The sequence below is a fragment of the Artemia sp. Qi Xiang Cuo genome, chromosome 4 (genome assembly GCF_049724085.1).
Source record: "Artemia sp. Qi Xiang Cuo chromosome 4, ASM4972408v1, whole genome shotgun sequence".
Lineage (NCBI taxonomy): Eukaryota > Metazoa > Arthropoda > Branchiopoda > Anostraca > Artemiidae > Artemia > Artemia sp. Qi Xiang Cuo.
The window spans coordinates 17,950,072-17,967,946 of record NC_142797.1 but is presented as its reverse complement, the minus strand read 5'-3'; the positions used below and the strand labels follow the sequence as shown (position 1 = coordinate 17,967,946).

The following is a 17,875-nucleotide window of genomic DNA, read 5'->3' as shown; positions in this document are numbered from 1 at the left end:
GATTTTGAGGAAATGGCTACTTGTTTTTCCTGAGTAAACATCCAACGAGGAACTGACGAATGATGATTCCTATGAGCACTATTTGAGCACTATATGAGCACTATCACTCTCCCAAGTGATACTAGTTTTTACTTAGGTAAACCCAAAGAGTGTGGGTAACATATAAGAGTGGAAACTGGCGCTAGTGTCGGCAAAAAGCCTATCAGTGCCATCTAGCGTTTGGCAAAACTTGGCATTTCTTAAGCTTTGTAATCGTTTTTCTGTCAGGAACTGAGATCAGATACTTATTACTACACTAATTTTACCAACTATACAAATTAAAATTACTTATCTTATCATTGAAGTGAAAAAATACCATGTGTCGTCAAACGCTAGATTGTGTTGAGGGTTTTTTGTCAACACTAGTGTCATTTCCCACTTTTGTAAGTTACCCATACTCTTGGCAAACCACTCATACTTACCCATACTTGGGCAAACCAGCGACTAGGAAGTAATTTTTATTGTTTACGAAACGAGAAACGGTGCCTTTGTTCAAAGATGGTGGCTGGGATGATTACGTCAACTACAGGCCATTTTTTTACCAATATCATGTAGAACTAAAAAATAATTCAGGAAAGGATTGAGCGACTTTTCGAGAATAAGAAATATTTTTATTGGAACCAATTGTGGTTTTAGAAAAGGCTATTCAACTAAACTGGTGTAGCAGTTTTTGACACCTTTAATGAATGACACTTTGGATAGTAAGTTAAAAGTTGCTACTGTGCTTCTAGACATCTTGAAAGCTTTTGGATCACCAAATCTTGTTAGTTAATTTGATAATTATATGTTGAGAGGGAGGACGTTAACAGCCTCATATATGTCAAATAGGAATTTATTTTTCTTAATTAATGGTGAAGAATTAAGGCTTTGTAACGTTAGGCATTAGGACCCCTAGGGGTCTCCTCATAGACAATTATTACTAGCTACTTACATTAATGATGTATTTGTTGCGGTTTCTAGTGTATAAAATAAGATCAATGGTAATACTGAGATCTCTAAGCCCAGTAAAGTGCTAGTATTATTCGCGGATGATGCCTCTTTTACAGTAAAAAAACAAAACATGTAACGCATAGAGCCCACTTTGCTCTTTACTTAGGCAGTTTTATTGCACTTCCTATGACTCGTAGGTCTGAAAAGGGATTTTTGATATATTGTCTGTAGATATGGCAAATATTGAAAAGTAGTTGCGTGTCAATAAGTTAAAATTCAATTGTAAGAGTCATGCTACGTGATATTCGCTTGGGCTGTGAACTATTATCTTTGGTTAGAAAAAATTAATTGATGTCAATGCAATTGTGACCTATACAAGTTTTGTGAAATATCTAGGGGCTATTTCAGACGAGGTTCTACTTTTGTCCAAGTATATTGAATGTAGTGACAAAAAAAATTAGTGCTCTACGAAAATTTTTAGTACTTTTTTCCATTGTGAGTTTGACTGTCCGATGCTTTCTCTTTAGTCCTCCTGCGCATTTTGTATTGTTGTTCTGTATGGTCGTGGACTTTTATGTCCATCTTTGGCCATCCTGTGATTCGTGTTTTAAATAATTTTATTTCCCCTATTTCTGTCAGTTTGAGCTATGAGAACTTACTTAGCTTAGGTGTCCTGCCAGGTGCTACTCGGCGTAGAGAGTAATATCTGCCTCCTCTATCCACTTTGGTCCATTTTTTTTTTTTTTTTTTAAGTAACAATGGGTTTATTAAAAAAAAAAAAATATATATATACATCATCGATTCCCTGAAGCAATGCTTGTGCGGGAAACCATTGCAAGGGTTTGCGCTTTACTTGGTCTGATATTTGCCATCGGTTGGAACTCGGATACGCTGTCGAACCAACACTTTTTTGGTTGGCCGCGAGGTCGCTTCCAACTGGCTTTGACAGGGTCAAAATCGAAGATCATCTTTGCAGGTAAGTGGAAGGGGCATTCGAAGTAGATGCCCAAGCAACCGTAAGGTACGCTCGGCTGCTTTGGTAGAAAAACGGGACTGCTTGGTGAGATGCAGCAGCTTCTTGTTACTGACAAAGTCGACCCACCGCAGACCTTCTATCCTTCTCAGACTCTTCAACTGGAATCTATCGATGGTCATTAGGGTTGCGGCTGATACTTGCCAAGACTCAGCTTCATAAAGCATAACAGAACCGATGAGGGTGTTGAAAATTCGAAGTTAGGTTGAACGACTGATATTCTTTTTTCGCCAAAGGTGACGGTTCAACCTGCCCATAGCAGAAGATGCCTTGGATAGCCTTGCTTGCAGCTCAGGGAGAAGGAAGCCATCTGAATAAATCGTGGATCCCAGGTAGGTAAACTTTTGGATAACTTCTATAAAGAAGTTGTCCAAAATTTCTGAGCTATGAGAGGACTAAGATTATGCCAAGGACTGGCCTGTTTATCTTTTATTAATTTTAAAAAACTTTTTCCACAAAGCAAGTTTTAAAAAGAAAAATAAAGAGCTCCGTTAAACCAAAAATGAGCAGAAATAAAGCCAAATAATCTTCCAAGCGTAAAACTACCACCAATCACCATCAATAAATAAATGAAACCCAAAAGGAACAGAAATTACAATAAATAACCGAGTCAAGCTCAAAACGAGCAAAAATTAATATGAGTAGCGCTGACAACCCCCATACCTTCTCAGGACCAGAGCATAATTTGCACTTTACTGAAAAAAACAACAAACAACAAATGACCGTGGACTGTCAGTTTAATATCCATATATTGATAATTATTCCTTAAATTTTAAGAATTTTTATTTATTAAAGTCAAAAAAGTGAAAACATTTAAAATGTATTTTGTGTCTACGATAAGACTCAGTTTATAAATTATATTTTACACGGTTTAAGACCCCAATTCTTTCAATATTGTTTTTGTAACCTTGACAGAGTGTCATAGTTACAGATTAGAAATCAGAGTCAATTTAGGAGACCACGGATTTTGTCTACGTATTTTTGTAATCTTCCTCCCAACGTGGGGAGTTTCATTCCTGAGAGTCTGTGTTGAGGTTGACTGGCCAATCTTTCGTGTGCTACTAAAATACCACTGCCTAAAATGCTATAATTTATTAGGCCCTTTATTTACCTTTCTAATAATTTTTTTTGGTTATCTTCAATTTTAGCACATTTCATATCTCAAATAACGATTCAAGTCAGAAATTGCTATCTTTCGATAAATCTAACCTACAAAATACAAGGTAGAAGATTTTTTTTTAGTTCGCACTCTTTGGAACATGAAAACTTACGAACACGTCTTCTAACAATATACATTGCGATCTTAAAATTAGTAGTAGACTGTTCCATGAATTCTCAATCTGGATAATATTTCCAAGAAGGCTAATGAAATCTTTCAGGAATTAAACACTACATGTTCGGAAGACCTTAAAGCGTTCAAATGGATTATGATGATTAAGGTAAGGTGAATACTTAAAAGATTTCCAGGGGGTGGTTTGAGGGGCACGTGCTCCCCATAAGTAAAAATTGCACTAATTAAAAGGTTGGAAGTGCAAAAAAAAAAAACAGGAATGTGAGAGCCAAATTTTATCGGTTCCCCTCCCCCCAATATTTCAATTCCTGCTGGAATTTAATTCAAAAGAATGTTGTTGAAGGACGTTTAGTAAAATCTTGAAGAATAAGATTTACACTATTGAATAATAATAAGCTCAATACTTGTAGCATAATTCCATTTTATAATTTTAGAACACAACGAATAATGGTTCCATTTAAAGATCAAGTATGTTTCAACGGCACTGGAAGATTTATGAAAGTGTTTTCGGTTTTTTGTCATGGTTATCCTGTGGTCTTTGAAGATGGCACTATTCAGCATAAAATTTGAATCATAAGATCTTTGGTATTGAATAGGAATCAGTTTTCCACACAAAGGGAACTCAAAACCCTTGATGAATAGGAATCAGTCATGAAACTAGTTTATGGATCACAAACTGGAACTGCAAAAGAATTTTCTGAAGCACTTAGCAGGCTATTATCTAGGTTTGTTTTAATTACTTTGGATACATATTCTTCAAAAATATATAGTCTAGGCTTCTGTTTGGAGGTTGGAAGGAATTATTTTGATCCTAACAAGGTAAAAAATTAACAGGTGAATTGACTAGTATTTTTGGAAAGAACATAAAAAGGGGTAAATTTTTCACAGTTCATATTATTGACTTACAAATAAAGTAAACATACCACTCAATGTCTTTTTTTATGCTCTTTCCAAATATAATAATCATTACCCATAGATGGGTAAGAAACTTACCCATAAATTTTACCCCACCCCTATTTATACCAATTCAGGGTATATATTTGCATGGTAGGGGGGGGGGGGTAGCGTTTAAACTTGCCTCTCATTCACATCAGAAATAAAATTTACCCCCACCCCCTAAATGTGCAAGAATATACCCTGAATTGTCACATATAGGTTTAGGGGTAAAATTCATTTTCATCAAAATTGATTATTATATTTGGAAAGAGCATAAAAAAGGCATCAAGTGGTATGTTTATTTAATTTGTAAGTCAGTAATATGAACTGCAAAAATACAAAAAATGGCCAACTAGTGTGTCACATTGTCTCTAGCTTATGTCAGTTATGGAATGCACAAAATTGCCTTGGCTAATCTAAATATTTATAGTCACTTAGCCTTGTAATCCTTATATTTAGAAACAGTAAAAGATGTAAGTCTAGAATTAGAGCTATTCAGAAGGAAACATGTTAAGAAAACAACTGTTACTTCCTAGCATGCAGAGGAATTATAGTTAACATATTTTTACTCCCAGATCCCACCCCCTTAATGCCCAAGTTGTACATTTCCCATGATTTTGCTGTCTTTCATTCTTGTTTTAACCCATGTACCCATAAATTAAACCAATACTGATGAAATTCAGAAACAGGAAACACATTGGCTATGAAATATATAGTTTTGGCTATATATTTGCTCATTAAGAGAGGGGCTAGGGGTAAGGTATAGTTAAAGCACTTTCAAAATGTGTTAACAACAATATTTATGGCATAGCCTATAATGAAGTAAGAATTGTTTTCATAACATGTTTCCTTCTAAATAGCCTCAATTGTACCATTCTTACTTCATAATATACAGAAAAACTATGATTACCATTGGAAAATATGTTTCAAAAATATTCTTGTTGACAAGTTAGGTGATGCTCAAACAAGTCAGTTTAGAGTAGTGGCTTATTTATTGCAGCTCTTGAGCCACATTCAGCTCTTTGGCATTTAAGTATAGCTTTGTGCATAAATATCCACAAGTAGGTGCACAGGCCATGACAAGAGTATTAGTCAGTTGTCAACTATGGGAGATACTCTTGTTTTGACAAGTCTGTCTAGTGTTGGTCAGCTTCAGTACTTCTGCTGTATCTAATTGTTTTTGGATCTCTGAAATTTTTAGATTTTCCCTGAACAAAAATTTTGGCCCCCAAATCCTTAAAATTCTTCAAACAAACTTGTACCTCCTGATTACTTCTCCAAATCAGATTTTATTCTTCTTTGGAACTGACCTTCTGCAAGTACCTTTGAAACTCTTTCTTTGTTTATATTTTTGAATATATTAATCCCTTTATTCATCCAGCCCCCTAAGCTAAGGCTGCTTTGTCAGAACAAACTAAATGATCTAGATATTCAAAAGCTTGGAGGGCTAACATACATAAAAAATATTCATTTTTACTTTTAGACTTTGGTCTGTTGAGAGTTTGTGCTTATGTAGTCTCTCTCCCAGCTATTGATGGGTTCTTCCAATGTAAAATTTTCCACATTACTCCAGATGTTCTACTACCAAGAATAGGATTAGTTTATTCTTCCCTGGAATGGAAAAAAACCTTCAACCATGAGTTTATTTTTGAAGAAAACAGAAAGACTATTTTCCAGGTATGACAAAAATTTAATAATACTAGATAAAAATTATTTTTTTTCATTCCAAGTGAGGGCAAATTAACAGCTGGGACTATTGAAAATTAATTTTGTAGTAAATTTTGTATTTAATTTTTGTGAATACATTTAACTAGCATATTTAGTGAATTAATGTCTACACAATCATAACCAAATTGGGAAAATAGAGGCAAATGACTGAATTTATGGGAATTAATGAGTTTTAATGCATTAGCATTTATATGCTGCATATTATACTCATCACTCATTAAAATTATTCATATTTTAATAATCATTATAATGCATATTAAGGAATTAGTTAATAAACCAATCCAGGTTTGCTGTTAATTTGTATTAAATTTGAAGTATATATGTATTAAATTAAAATTTCCACCAGGAACATACTCTATGTTTATGTAATATCATTCCTAGTTTATCACTGAGTCTAGATATATAGAGTGACATTGTAAAATTTTTATTTTTCTTTGTGAAGTTTACCAAAGAATAGGGGATAGCCCTATCATTTCTCTTGCCCTTTTAAATTTTTCTTCTATAATTTGGTCAAAAAGTGTAATGGCATAGGCCTAACCATTGCAGAACAAAATATCTTTCTTGTCTCAGAGACTACATGAACATTTAAAATTTTTAACTTTGCTAAGAGATGGCTATGCCTTTTTTCACAGAAGAGGAGTGGTCTGTCCAGAATTGCAAATAATGATCATTGTGAGTAAGTTTCCTGTATATAGAAAATTTGAGGTTTTAAATACCTTTTAGAATTAGGACACCCAAGAATAGGAAGCTTGCCTGTATCTTCAGCCTCCAGCATAAACTGTAACTTGGAACCAAAAATGCACCAAAAACTCATTCAAAGGATCATGCCCATGATCCCAAATAGACAAAACATCATCAAGAAAATGGGCTCAAGAAAGAATGCTTCAGTGGAAAATTATCTGAAGCAGAATTTTTGATAAAATCCTTATAGAAACTTGCCAAATAGTGACATAAAACCATTCCTATTGATAAACTAATAATTTGAAACAAAAATCTGTCTCTGAACCTAAAATGTAAGGAAACTTTATTGTATTTTGCAACAAGAGTCATGATAGTGTCAATTTCTAGAGGATTATAATCAGACAAACCAAATTTTTCCACTGATTTTCTTTTTCTGCTGATTTTAATTTGAATCAGAATAAATTCAACTGAACACTCTTAAAATAAATTGGACATCTAAATGACTGGTCCTGTTAAATTAATTTTTAAAGCTTACAATTTTAAATAAAAACAAATTTAGAAGCAAAAATTCAAAAAAGGAAGTGACTAAATATACCTGTATAGAGATTGAGAATGAAACGGGCCATTACATACTCTGGGTTGTGAAATATTTGCCTAATTGTAACAGCATTCTTCTCAGAAAGTGGCTTCACGTCAAAAAATATATCACGCCCAACAAAAGCACCCTGTAAAACATGAATTGCTTAATAACCAAACAGCAATACAAAACAAACGAAGAAGATTGATTTCGCATGACTGTTTTTATGAGAATTTGCTTTGGTATAGCTGTCAGACAGGCAGTACCTGCGAAACAACCAGCGAGGTCTTTTCCCCTTATGGAGTTACATTTTTACAATACTTATGGAGTTCACATTTTTCATGCTGTATCAAAACTTGCTAAGATAGTAGGCCCGTTTTTTAGCACTAAGATCTTACGTCTTTCAGCAAAGATTATCGTTTTTTAACTCATCTTTGTTCTAAGATCTTACAGCTCACTGATATTAGCAAACAGTATGAAGACCGCCACTGTTTCGCCATATAGAACAATGATGAGAGAACTTTGATGATATACTCATCATTGTTCTCAGACCGCTGATCAGAGCAGAATGATGTAAGACGTTTGCACAAAAACGACCAAAGATGTAAGATCTTTGTTCAAAGATTTCACTTTCAAGTGTTTTCTGACAAAAGATGTAAGATCTTAGCACATTGATGAGTGAAAAAACAGGCCTAGTATTTCTAGTTACATGTTGATTTTTCAACTTTTCAACAAGGTGGATTGAGTTTTGCATTATGATTTCTGTCAAAGGGGTAAAAGGGGTTGAAGAATCATGGCTTTTTAGAGCTTTTGCATTTTAGAAGCTGGGGAATTAGATATCTATGGATTTTGAATTTTTAGGTTATGGATTTTGGATTTTTGGAATCTTATGGATTTTTGGGGGGCCTTAAACTTAATAGAAAAATAACCTTTGGGGTAAGCTTTTCTTTACGCTTGAGGGATTATTAGTCTATCAAATTTTGAATCTTCCAGTTCCTTGTCTAGTCAATTGTCCAGATCCGTGTCAATTATTTTTAAATAATTGAATGTTTGATATTATTTTTAACAAAGAATTTTTTTTTGTTTAGAAATCAGAAAAACATCTTCAAGTTAAATAAAACTCTTGGCTTAAAAATAAACAGAAAATGAAAGGTTGAAACAACAAAAAATTAGCCTTTTGTTAGATTATAACAATTTTCAGACCCCCTCCCCCATCCTCTTGATTAGCATATATAAAGTGTTTTGATAGCATAGCATATTCAGTTTGATGACAAATAGAAATTGTATTACATTTGGGACTATGATGTCGATTTGTCATAGGCAGCACAATAGCACTGCCTAAGCAAAGAGCATTGTGGGCACAATTTTTTTTTCTTTTTTTTTTAGGCCAGGGCCCTTCGTGTTGAAGGAGTTGTTGTAGAAACTTCGAAAAGGGCTCATTTGATTGGAAATTGAAAGGGTCAGTGCCCTTGTTAATAGTCAAAAGTGATTGAAGGGCAACTAATCCCCCCATCCACACCAACCATTTTCCCAAACACATTTAATGAAAATAGCCATTTGTTCAACGTAGTTGAAAAGTCTGGAAATTATGTCTTTGAGGATGACAACCCTCCCCACAGCCCTCAGGGCCAGGGTTGTAAGTTATGCCCTGGGGGCATTTAAGGTTTCTGTAGAAAGGTTGTTCAAACTTCTGAGGGGGCTCATTGGGTTGCTAATCAGAAGTTTTAGTGCCTTTTTGACATTCAGAGTGATTGGAGGGTGGATACCCCCCCCCCCCCACACACACACCTTGTATTTTCCCAAAATGCATCTGATAGAAATTTTGACATGATGGTTTAATGTTGTAGAAATTTCGAAAAAAGCTAATTCGATTGGAAATTGAAAGGACTAGTGCCCTTTTTAATAGTCAAAAGTGATTAGAGGGCAACTAACCCCTCTCCCATGCCCACTATTTCCCCAAACAGATCCAATCAAAATTTTGAGATAGCCGTTTGTTCAACAGAATTGAAAGGTCCAGAAATCATGTCTTTGAAGATGGCAACCCCCCACACCTCTCAGGGTAAGGGTTAGAAGTTATCCCCTGGGAGCATATAAGGTAGACATAGAAACGATGACCATAAAACTCCGGAATGGGCTCATTTGAGTGGAAATGGGATGTTCTAGTGCCCTTTTTAGACTCAAGAGTGATCAGAGGGTGGATACCCCCCCCCCCTCCCACCTTGTATTTTCCTGAAATGCATCTGATAGAAATTTTGAGATTGCAATCTTTTGTCGTAGAAACTCGAAAATAGCTTATTTGATAGAAAGCTGCAGGGACCAGTGTCCTTTTTATTGGTAGAAAATTATCGAAGGACAACTAACCCCGCTCCCTCGCTCATCATTCCCTGAAACACATCCAATCAAAATTTTGAGATAGCCATTTTGTTCAACCTAATTAATAGGACCAGAAAATATGTCTTTGACGACGACCCTCCCTCCCCCCACAGCATATAAGGTATATATAGAAAGGGTGACGGTATAAACTTCGGTGGGGCTCATTGGATTGTTAATCAGAAGTTCTAGTGTCCTTTTTTAGATTCAGAGTGATTGGAGGATGGATACCCCCCGCCCCACACCTCATATTTTCCCAAAATGCATTATAGAAATTTGGAGATGACCGTTTGTTGTCTTAAAAACTTCGAAAAGAGCTCATTCGATAGAAAATTGAAAGGGCTACTGCCCTTTTTAATAGACAAAAGCGATTTAAGGGCAACCAACCCCCCTCCCACGCCTTCTATCTTCCAAATCCCATCTAATCCAAATTTTTCGATAGCCATTTTGTTCAACGTAATTGAAACGTCCGAAAACTATGTCTTTGAGGATGACATCCCCCCTCAGGACCCTTGGGGCAAGGGTTGTAATTTATGCCCTGGGGGCATATAAGGTATATATAGAAAGGGTGATCGTGCAAACTTCGGAGGGGGCTCATTGGATTGGTAATTAGAGGTTTCAGTGCCTTTTCTAAGATTCAAAGTGATCAGCGGGTGGATACTCCCCACATACCTTGTATTTTGCCATAATACATTGGATAGAAATTTTGAGATGTTGTCGATGAATCTTCGAAAACAGTTCATTCGATTGGAAACTGAAAGAGCCAGTACCCTCTTGAATAGTCAAAAGTGATGGGAGGGCAACTAACCCCCCTCCCACGCCCACCATTTCTCCAAAAACGTCCAATAAATTCATTTAGATAGCCATTTTGTTCAACATAATTGAAAGGTCTGGAAATTATGTTTTTGAGGATGACCCCCACATCCCTCAGGGCAAGGGTTATAAGTTAAGCCCTGGGGGCATATAAGGTATATATAGAAAGGGTGATTGTATAAACTTTGGAGGGGGCTCGTTGGATTGCCATTTGAGATGGCCATTTGTTGTCATAGACAACTTTGAAACAGGCTCATTCGATTGAAAATTGAAAGGGCTAGTGCCCTTTTTATTAGTCAAAAGTAATTGGAGAGCAACAAGCCCCCCACGCCCATCATTTCCCAAAAGACATTTGATCAAAAGTTGGAGATAGGCATTTTCTTCAGTGTAGTTGAAAGTTCTGGAAATTATGTCTTTGACAAACCCCATACCTTGTCAAGACCAGAACGTAATTTGCACTTTACTGAAAAAATGGCTGTGGATTGTCAGTTTTGTACACATATAACTGATGTATATTCCTTAAAGTTTTAATAATTTATTAAAGTTTAAAAAGTTAAAACATTTTAAACGTATTCTGTTTATTTAAATTATACAATAAATAACCAAGTCACACTCAAAACGAGCAACAATTAACATGAGTAGAGCTGAAAACCCCCATGCCTTTTCAAGACCAGGACATAATTTGCACTTTAATGAAAACAAAATACATTTATAATGTTTTCACTTTATTTTTACTTGTTTAAAATGTTTTTAATAGATATATGAAGGGGGAAGTCCTCCCTCTTGCAGTCCAATTACAGCACGAGTGTCTGGTGTCCTTTTAAGATTAACAAGATATTGGAGGGCAAGAAACCCTTCTCTCAAGCCCATTAATTTTCCAAACGCATCCAGTCAAAATTTTGAGGCAACAAATTTTGTTCAGCATAGTAGAACAGTCCAGTAATTATGTCTTTAGGGATATTAGGCATTTCAACCCCCCACAATCATGCAGTTGACTCATTACGCTTTAAAAATAAATGTTGCTTTAAAATAAATCAAAAGGCATTGTGTTAAATGATTGCTAATAAGACACCTCAATAATAAATCAAAACCGACTGGGGGTATTAAGTTGAGACTCTTGGGATACTACTGTTACTACTGCTGCTCTTACAATTTAAATGAATAAAAAGAGTGTGTGCATCCAGATTGTCAAAGAGCATAGATGCAATCTTTTGGAAATGATATTAACTTTTATTTGTCAGGTCAACTTCAGAAGCTTCAAAATTAAATTAAAAAAATGCTGTTTGTGTCAGGATTAAAGTTGTTGAAAAATTTCCTCCAACATACAAATAGCAACCAACATTAAGGATTCTTGTTGAAGAAAACTGAAAAGATATACAATATTATTTTTTCCATGAAAAAGACCGCGTCAATAAAAAACAAACAGAAATTAATTTAATAATTTTTTCCACAAGACAAGTTTTGCAAAGAAAAGTAAAGAGCTTCATTAAGCCGAGAATGAACAAAAATAAAGTTAAATAATCTTCCAAGCGTAAAACTACTGCAAATTGCTATCAATAAATAAATTAAACTAAAACAAATATAAATTAAAACAAATAGCCAAGTCAAACTCAAAACGAGCAAAAATTAACATGAGTAGGGCTGATAACCCAAATGCCTTCACAAGACCAGAGCACAATTTGCACTTAAAAGAGCCAGTACCATTTCTAACAGTCAAAAGTAATTGCAGGGCAACTAACCTCCCTCCCACGCCCACCATTTCCTCAAACACATCCAATAAAAATTCTGAAATAGCCATTTTGTTAAACGTAAATGAAAACTCCGGAAATTATGTCTTTGAGGATGACAACTCCCCCACAGCCCTCGGGGCAAGGGTTGTAAGTTATGCCCTGGGGACATTTAAGTCTTATATAGAAAAGGTGATCGTATAAACTTCGGAGGGGGGTCATTAAATTGCTAATCAGAAGTTTTAGTACCCTTTTTGAGATTCAGTGTGATCAGAGGGTTGATACCTTCTCCCCTCACACACACACACCTCGTATTTTCCCAAAATGCATCTGATTGAAATTTCGAGATCAATTTTGAATTTTATTGAAAACAAAATACGTTTGAAATGTTTTCACTTTTCTTATTTTCATAAATGAAAAATTATCAGAACCTTGACAAACAAGTATTAGTATATATCTATTTAACTGACAATCCCCGGTCATTTGTTTTTTTTTTTTCAGTAAAGCGCAAATGGTGTTCTGATCTTGATAGGGCATAGGGGTTATCAGCCCTACTCATGTTGATTTTTGCTCGTTTTGAGTGTGACTTGGCTGTTTACTGTAATTTCTGTTTGTTTTTAGTTTCATCTATTTATTGATAGTAATTTGTGGTGGTTTTACACTTGGAAGATTAGATAGATAGATAGATCGTGTATTTCAAAAGCCCAAGGGCCATATACACACAAAAATTTATGAAAAATAAAGAAATCACTACAGAACAAATTACGAAACACACATTAAGAAGATGGATAGTAAAACACACCTCATGGTGTTTTATAGAGAAAATTAAGTTCAAATCCATATAATTAATAATAATTAATAGTAAAAACTTTTCCTTCTTTCTAATTCATTCACTATGTACGCACCAATACGAAATATTGTGGTTGGATTACTACTTTGTAAAATTTTAGGAAGCAGCAAAACCATCCCATATAAGTAATTTTTCCTTATATCAGAGAGCACCGGGCACTTTCGGAGAAAATGGTCCAAATCTTCGTCCTCATCCCTACAAAGAGGACACAAATACCGACCATCAGGATGTACTATCCCCCTGTCGAACACCATTTGCCTGCTCTGAATTGGAAGGCAATTCGCCCTAAGCTGAATCCATCGACATAAAATCATAGCCGGTAAATTGAATTTAAAATAAATTTCCTCTCCAAAACTAGGTTTAACCTGATTATAATGATTCAATGTTGCAGAATTTACAACCAGCCCTTGCCAATACTGATTTTCTTGACCCTCTAAGATAATTCGTACCTGGCTTACTAAATTTGTTGGTAGATCACGGGAACCAAGACCGTCATTCCATAAGTAAGGCATTTCCACTCTTTCTAGTAATGACCTAATTTGGGATGGCCACAACTTTTTCGAACCATAACTCAACATCTGATAATAAGCAGCTCTTACTATTCTATCTTCATTACACCTAATGAGCTTCAACCAAAATCTAAGCATCAAAATAGACCTACATAGTTTTAACAAAAACAGGCCCATATCACCTTTCAGAATCTGTGAATGAGTTGTCTGATGTAATCCAAACAGTCTTTTATAATACTGGAGCTGGAGGGACTCCAACTTCTGTGCCGCTTCACCGCCCCAAATCTCTGCTCTATATTCTGTAAAATTTTTGTATTAAATATTCTTTTATGCATTTTTAGGTTTCTAATTCCCACTATCGTCAGATTTCTATAAATTGCAGACATGGTCAGTTTACCTCTATTGATTATTTTATCAGCATTACTCTTTAAACTTCCATTTTCCGGTAAAAAAATACAAAATATTTTATTATTTTGCTCACATTAAGTTCCTTATTATTAGTTTTAAATCTATAATTATCTTCGCTACTTGTTTTCCTTTTTTTAAAAATAACAACTTCACTCTTTTCAACATTCAGCCTTAATTTTTTCATCTGCAAATATTCTTCTATAAGACTTTATTTTTGCTCATTCTTGGCTTAACAGAGCTCTTTACTTTTCTTTGAAAAACTTATCTTGTGGAAAAAGTTTTAAATTAATCATAGGCAGCACAATCGCGCTGCCTAAGTAAAGAACGATGTTGGCACAATGTATTATTTATTATTTTTATTTTTTTTTGTCCATACCAGGGCACTTCGTATCGAAGGAGTTGTCGTAGAAACTTCGAAAAGTGCTCATTCGATTGGAAATCGAAGGGGATAGGGCCCTTTTTAATAGCCGAAAGTCATAAGAAGACATCTAACACTCTTCCCATGCCCTCCGGGTACCCAAACACATCCAATCAAAATTTTGAGGCAGCCATTTTGTTCAGCGTAATTGATTTCCTTATAGGAATTATGTTTTTGAGGAGGACATTCCCCCACAGCCCTCAGGGCAAGGGTTGTATGTTATCAGGGCAAGGGTATATATAAGATTCTTATAGAAAGCGTTGTCGTAGAAACTTCAAAAAAGGCTCATTCGATTGGAAATTCAAAGGCCTAGTGCCCTTTGTAATAGTCGAAAGTAATTGGAGGGCAGCTAACCCCCCTCTCACGCCCACCTTTTCCCCAAACACATCCAATCAAAATTTTGAGATAGCCATTTTTTTCACGTAGTTCAAAATTCTGGAAACTAGGTCTTTGAGGATGAGACCCCCCCCCCCCCCCCAAATCCCTCAGGGCGAATATAATTTGCAAAAAAGAACAAAATATAGGCCTAATATAATTTGTGCTTTACTGAAAAAAAATTCTTTTAAATGTTTTCACTTTTATAACTTTAAGAAATCAAAAGTTACTTAAGATTTTAAGGAATAAATATCAGCATACGTATGCTAAACTGAAAATGCACATTTTTTTTTTCAGTCAATTTATTTGATTTTTTTTCTGTAAAGTACAAATTATATTCTGACTTTTAGAAAGCAGAGGGTTTAGAACCCTACCCAGATTAATTTCTGCTCGTTTTGAGTTTGACTTATTTTAATCTCTGTTTATTTTGAGTTTCATTTATTTATTGATAATGATTTGTGGTAGTTGTATGCTTAGTAGATTATTTGATTCTATTTCTGTTAATTTTTGGTTTAATGTAGTTCTTTACTTTTTTTGAAAAACTTATTTTGTGCAAAAAGTCTTTTTTAATTAATTATCAGGATGAAGCCACATTTGACACTACCCCATCAATAATGTGCATGACACTGAAATTAAATTTATAGTTTTATGTGAATATTAAATATAATTAATAGTGAAGTTTATCTTTTAACAACAGTAATAGGTCTACATATCATTTTTAAGCACTCATCCCCAAAATTTGGTGCATTATTGAACAAATTGTATATTAACTGAAAAAAGAAAATAATATATAATTATTATCCTAAGCTTTTATTTTAATATACTGTACTTATTTGCAGAATCAATGTGAAACTTTCTCCTGTCTCACTGGCAAGTTTTCAAATAATAGATCTAGGATTGTAAAGTTAAATTGTGCTCGTTAGCTCCACAGCTGGCCAAGCAGAGAAGCCAATTTTAAACAATATTTTTTCTAATCAAAGTGACTTTACCATTTTTTTTTTAGTGTAGTTGTAGCCTATAATACTTTGTTGGTAATCTTTGACTATATGAGCCCTGTTTTTCTAGCCAAAATTAAAATCCATTGACTCCATGAGGTTTTTAAGGTATTATTACAAAATTTTTATTTATAGCATTAATGTCAAGGTCCCTCCTGTATCACTGGCAAATTTTCCAATAAAAGATCTGGTATCTGAAGATGTCATTGTGTTCATTTGCTCAACAACTGGCCAGGCAGAAGAGCCAGATAATATGAAGAAATTTTGGAAATTTCTTTTAAGAAGAAATCTGCCGTCAAGCTTTCTATCACGTTTAAAGGTTAGCTTCTCTCAAACAAGTCGTTTCTTCTTTCTTATTCAGTAATATTTTTTTCAGGTGAAACTAATGACAGAAATTAAAACTTCAAAATGAAAAGATATTTTCCTAAATATGATAGGGGCTGCTACTCTCTCAATGTCCCGTTCTGATATGCTAAATTTTGACTTTTCCTTCCTCAATGCTTCAGTTTCAGATATTTATTACTTCACCCCCTCCCTCCCCCCAAAAAATGGAACACAGCCGCATTATATAAAAACTCTAGAGCAACACAGAAGACAAAAAAATCGTGTGGGTTGGCGTATCTCCTAACCACCTTTTAACATAAGAATTATTTAATAAATAGTAGCACAAAAACTAATTTTTTCACAAAAAAACGAAAAAATGTCATTAATGTTCAAAAAAAGCAAACTCATGAACAAATTCTCTAACCAGTGAGGAATGTTAATAAAATATTTACATTTCTTTTTGCTGTGCTTTGGGTAATGATGAGACTTATTTATTCATATTTCCTGTAAAGATCGTTTTTTGAATGTCTTGAGAAGTAATCAGTAAATAAAACTATCACAATTGTCAACTAATTATATTTTGCATTTGGTAAATAAAAAAGTGATATTTGACATCTGTGGAAAATTAGAACGAAAGAAAAGAAAGACTGCTCTATCAATTGATCAGAACTGTTTTCTCCTATTATATATGGTTTCTACAATGTTTAGAAGTTTTTCATTTTTTCAAAATGCATTGCCCTCTTTTCTTGCTTTCAAAAATTGTGGGAAAGTGCAGCTTTTGATGCCAATATTTTTTGCTGTTGTATCAATACCTTAGCAATGCTTCCTTTTATAAACAATTAGGCCTACTCGTTAATTAAAAAAAATCAAACAATTTTTTCATTTTACTTTAGAATTAAATTAATTGACTTAACTAGACTTAAAGCTCTTGCTCGGCAGCGTCGCCAGTGTAGAGGGAACCAGACGTCCGTGCCGTTAGTCGTCTCCATTTGTTTCTTCTAAAATAATGGTAAAAAAATGAAAGTAAGTATCACCATCAAAACCTGTGATGGAAATAAAATATACTGTTATGAGGAGGACCTCTCCCTCAACCCCCTCCCCTTTTTACACCAAAGTTTCACTAGTACTTTCCTGAAAGAATTTGTGAGTGTAACAAAATAGCCTGTTGGTAGTTGCAAGATTTTATTTCCTGTTTACCATTCAAAGCGTTTATATTGAAAATTGTATTGTTTAAGTAAAAAGACGGCAATAAGCCATTTCATTCTAGAGGTATTACGATTTTTTAACCCCATTCCTGTTGCCCTTGTGTTGTAGCATTCGTTCTGTAAGTTTCTGGCAGGAAAAGTCAAACCTTAATATAACAAGTTCGGGAAAACCCTTTAGGTATACAGGATAATTTCTGCTAGTTGTTAAGTTTAGATCCTGCCCTTTACTTTCATAAGAAAAAAAAACAGTTTTTAATTATTTAGTTTTTTTATAGTTTTTATCATTATATCCAAAGTTACCCTAAATAGGAAGAGAGGGGCTATTGCTCCCTTGACCCTCGCTTATCAGGCTAACGTTTCACTTTTGCGTAAGAATGCTTTGACAAAAAGGGCTCATTTAAGTGTATTTGCTCTTCAAACAAAGTAGATTTTTTTCTAAATTAGAGGAAACCTGGCGTTTAACTTTCTGGCAAAATGTTTTGACTTATTTAAAAACTAAAATTTCCATTAAAAACTATGGTTTCTGCAATAAGAGAATAACCTTCCCTTCTGTACACCAGCACTTTACCCTTCTTCGCACATTCATCCACATGTATATCATTTAACCTCCAACCCATTTCCAAATGAAGGGAGTCAGAAGCTATACCTATATTCACCAAACTACCT

General features: G+C 34.5%; 1 protein-coding gene across 2 annotated transcripts in view; it reads left to right on the top strand.

The window, feature by feature from the left end:
- Positions 1-3,880: 3,880 nt before the first annotated feature.
- LOC148952838 (NADPH-dependent diflavin oxidoreductase 1-like) overlaps positions 3,881-17,875 on the top strand; it is a 134,229-nt gene continuing 120,234 nt past the window's right edge. The window contains exons 1-3 of one of the 2 annotated variants that reach the window (XM_089088125.1): positions 3,887-4,018; positions 5,713-5,906; positions 15,816-15,999. In XM_089088125.1, the coding sequence (XP_088944251.1) occupies positions 5,866-5,906; positions 15,816-15,999 (225 nt within the window). In that variant the 5' untranslated portion in view covers positions 3,887-4,018; positions 5,713-5,865. Of the gene's footprint in view, positions 4,019-5,712; positions 5,907-15,815; positions 16,000-17,875 lie in introns of both variants that reach the window. The other variant, XM_089088124.1, reaches the window with a different exon arrangement.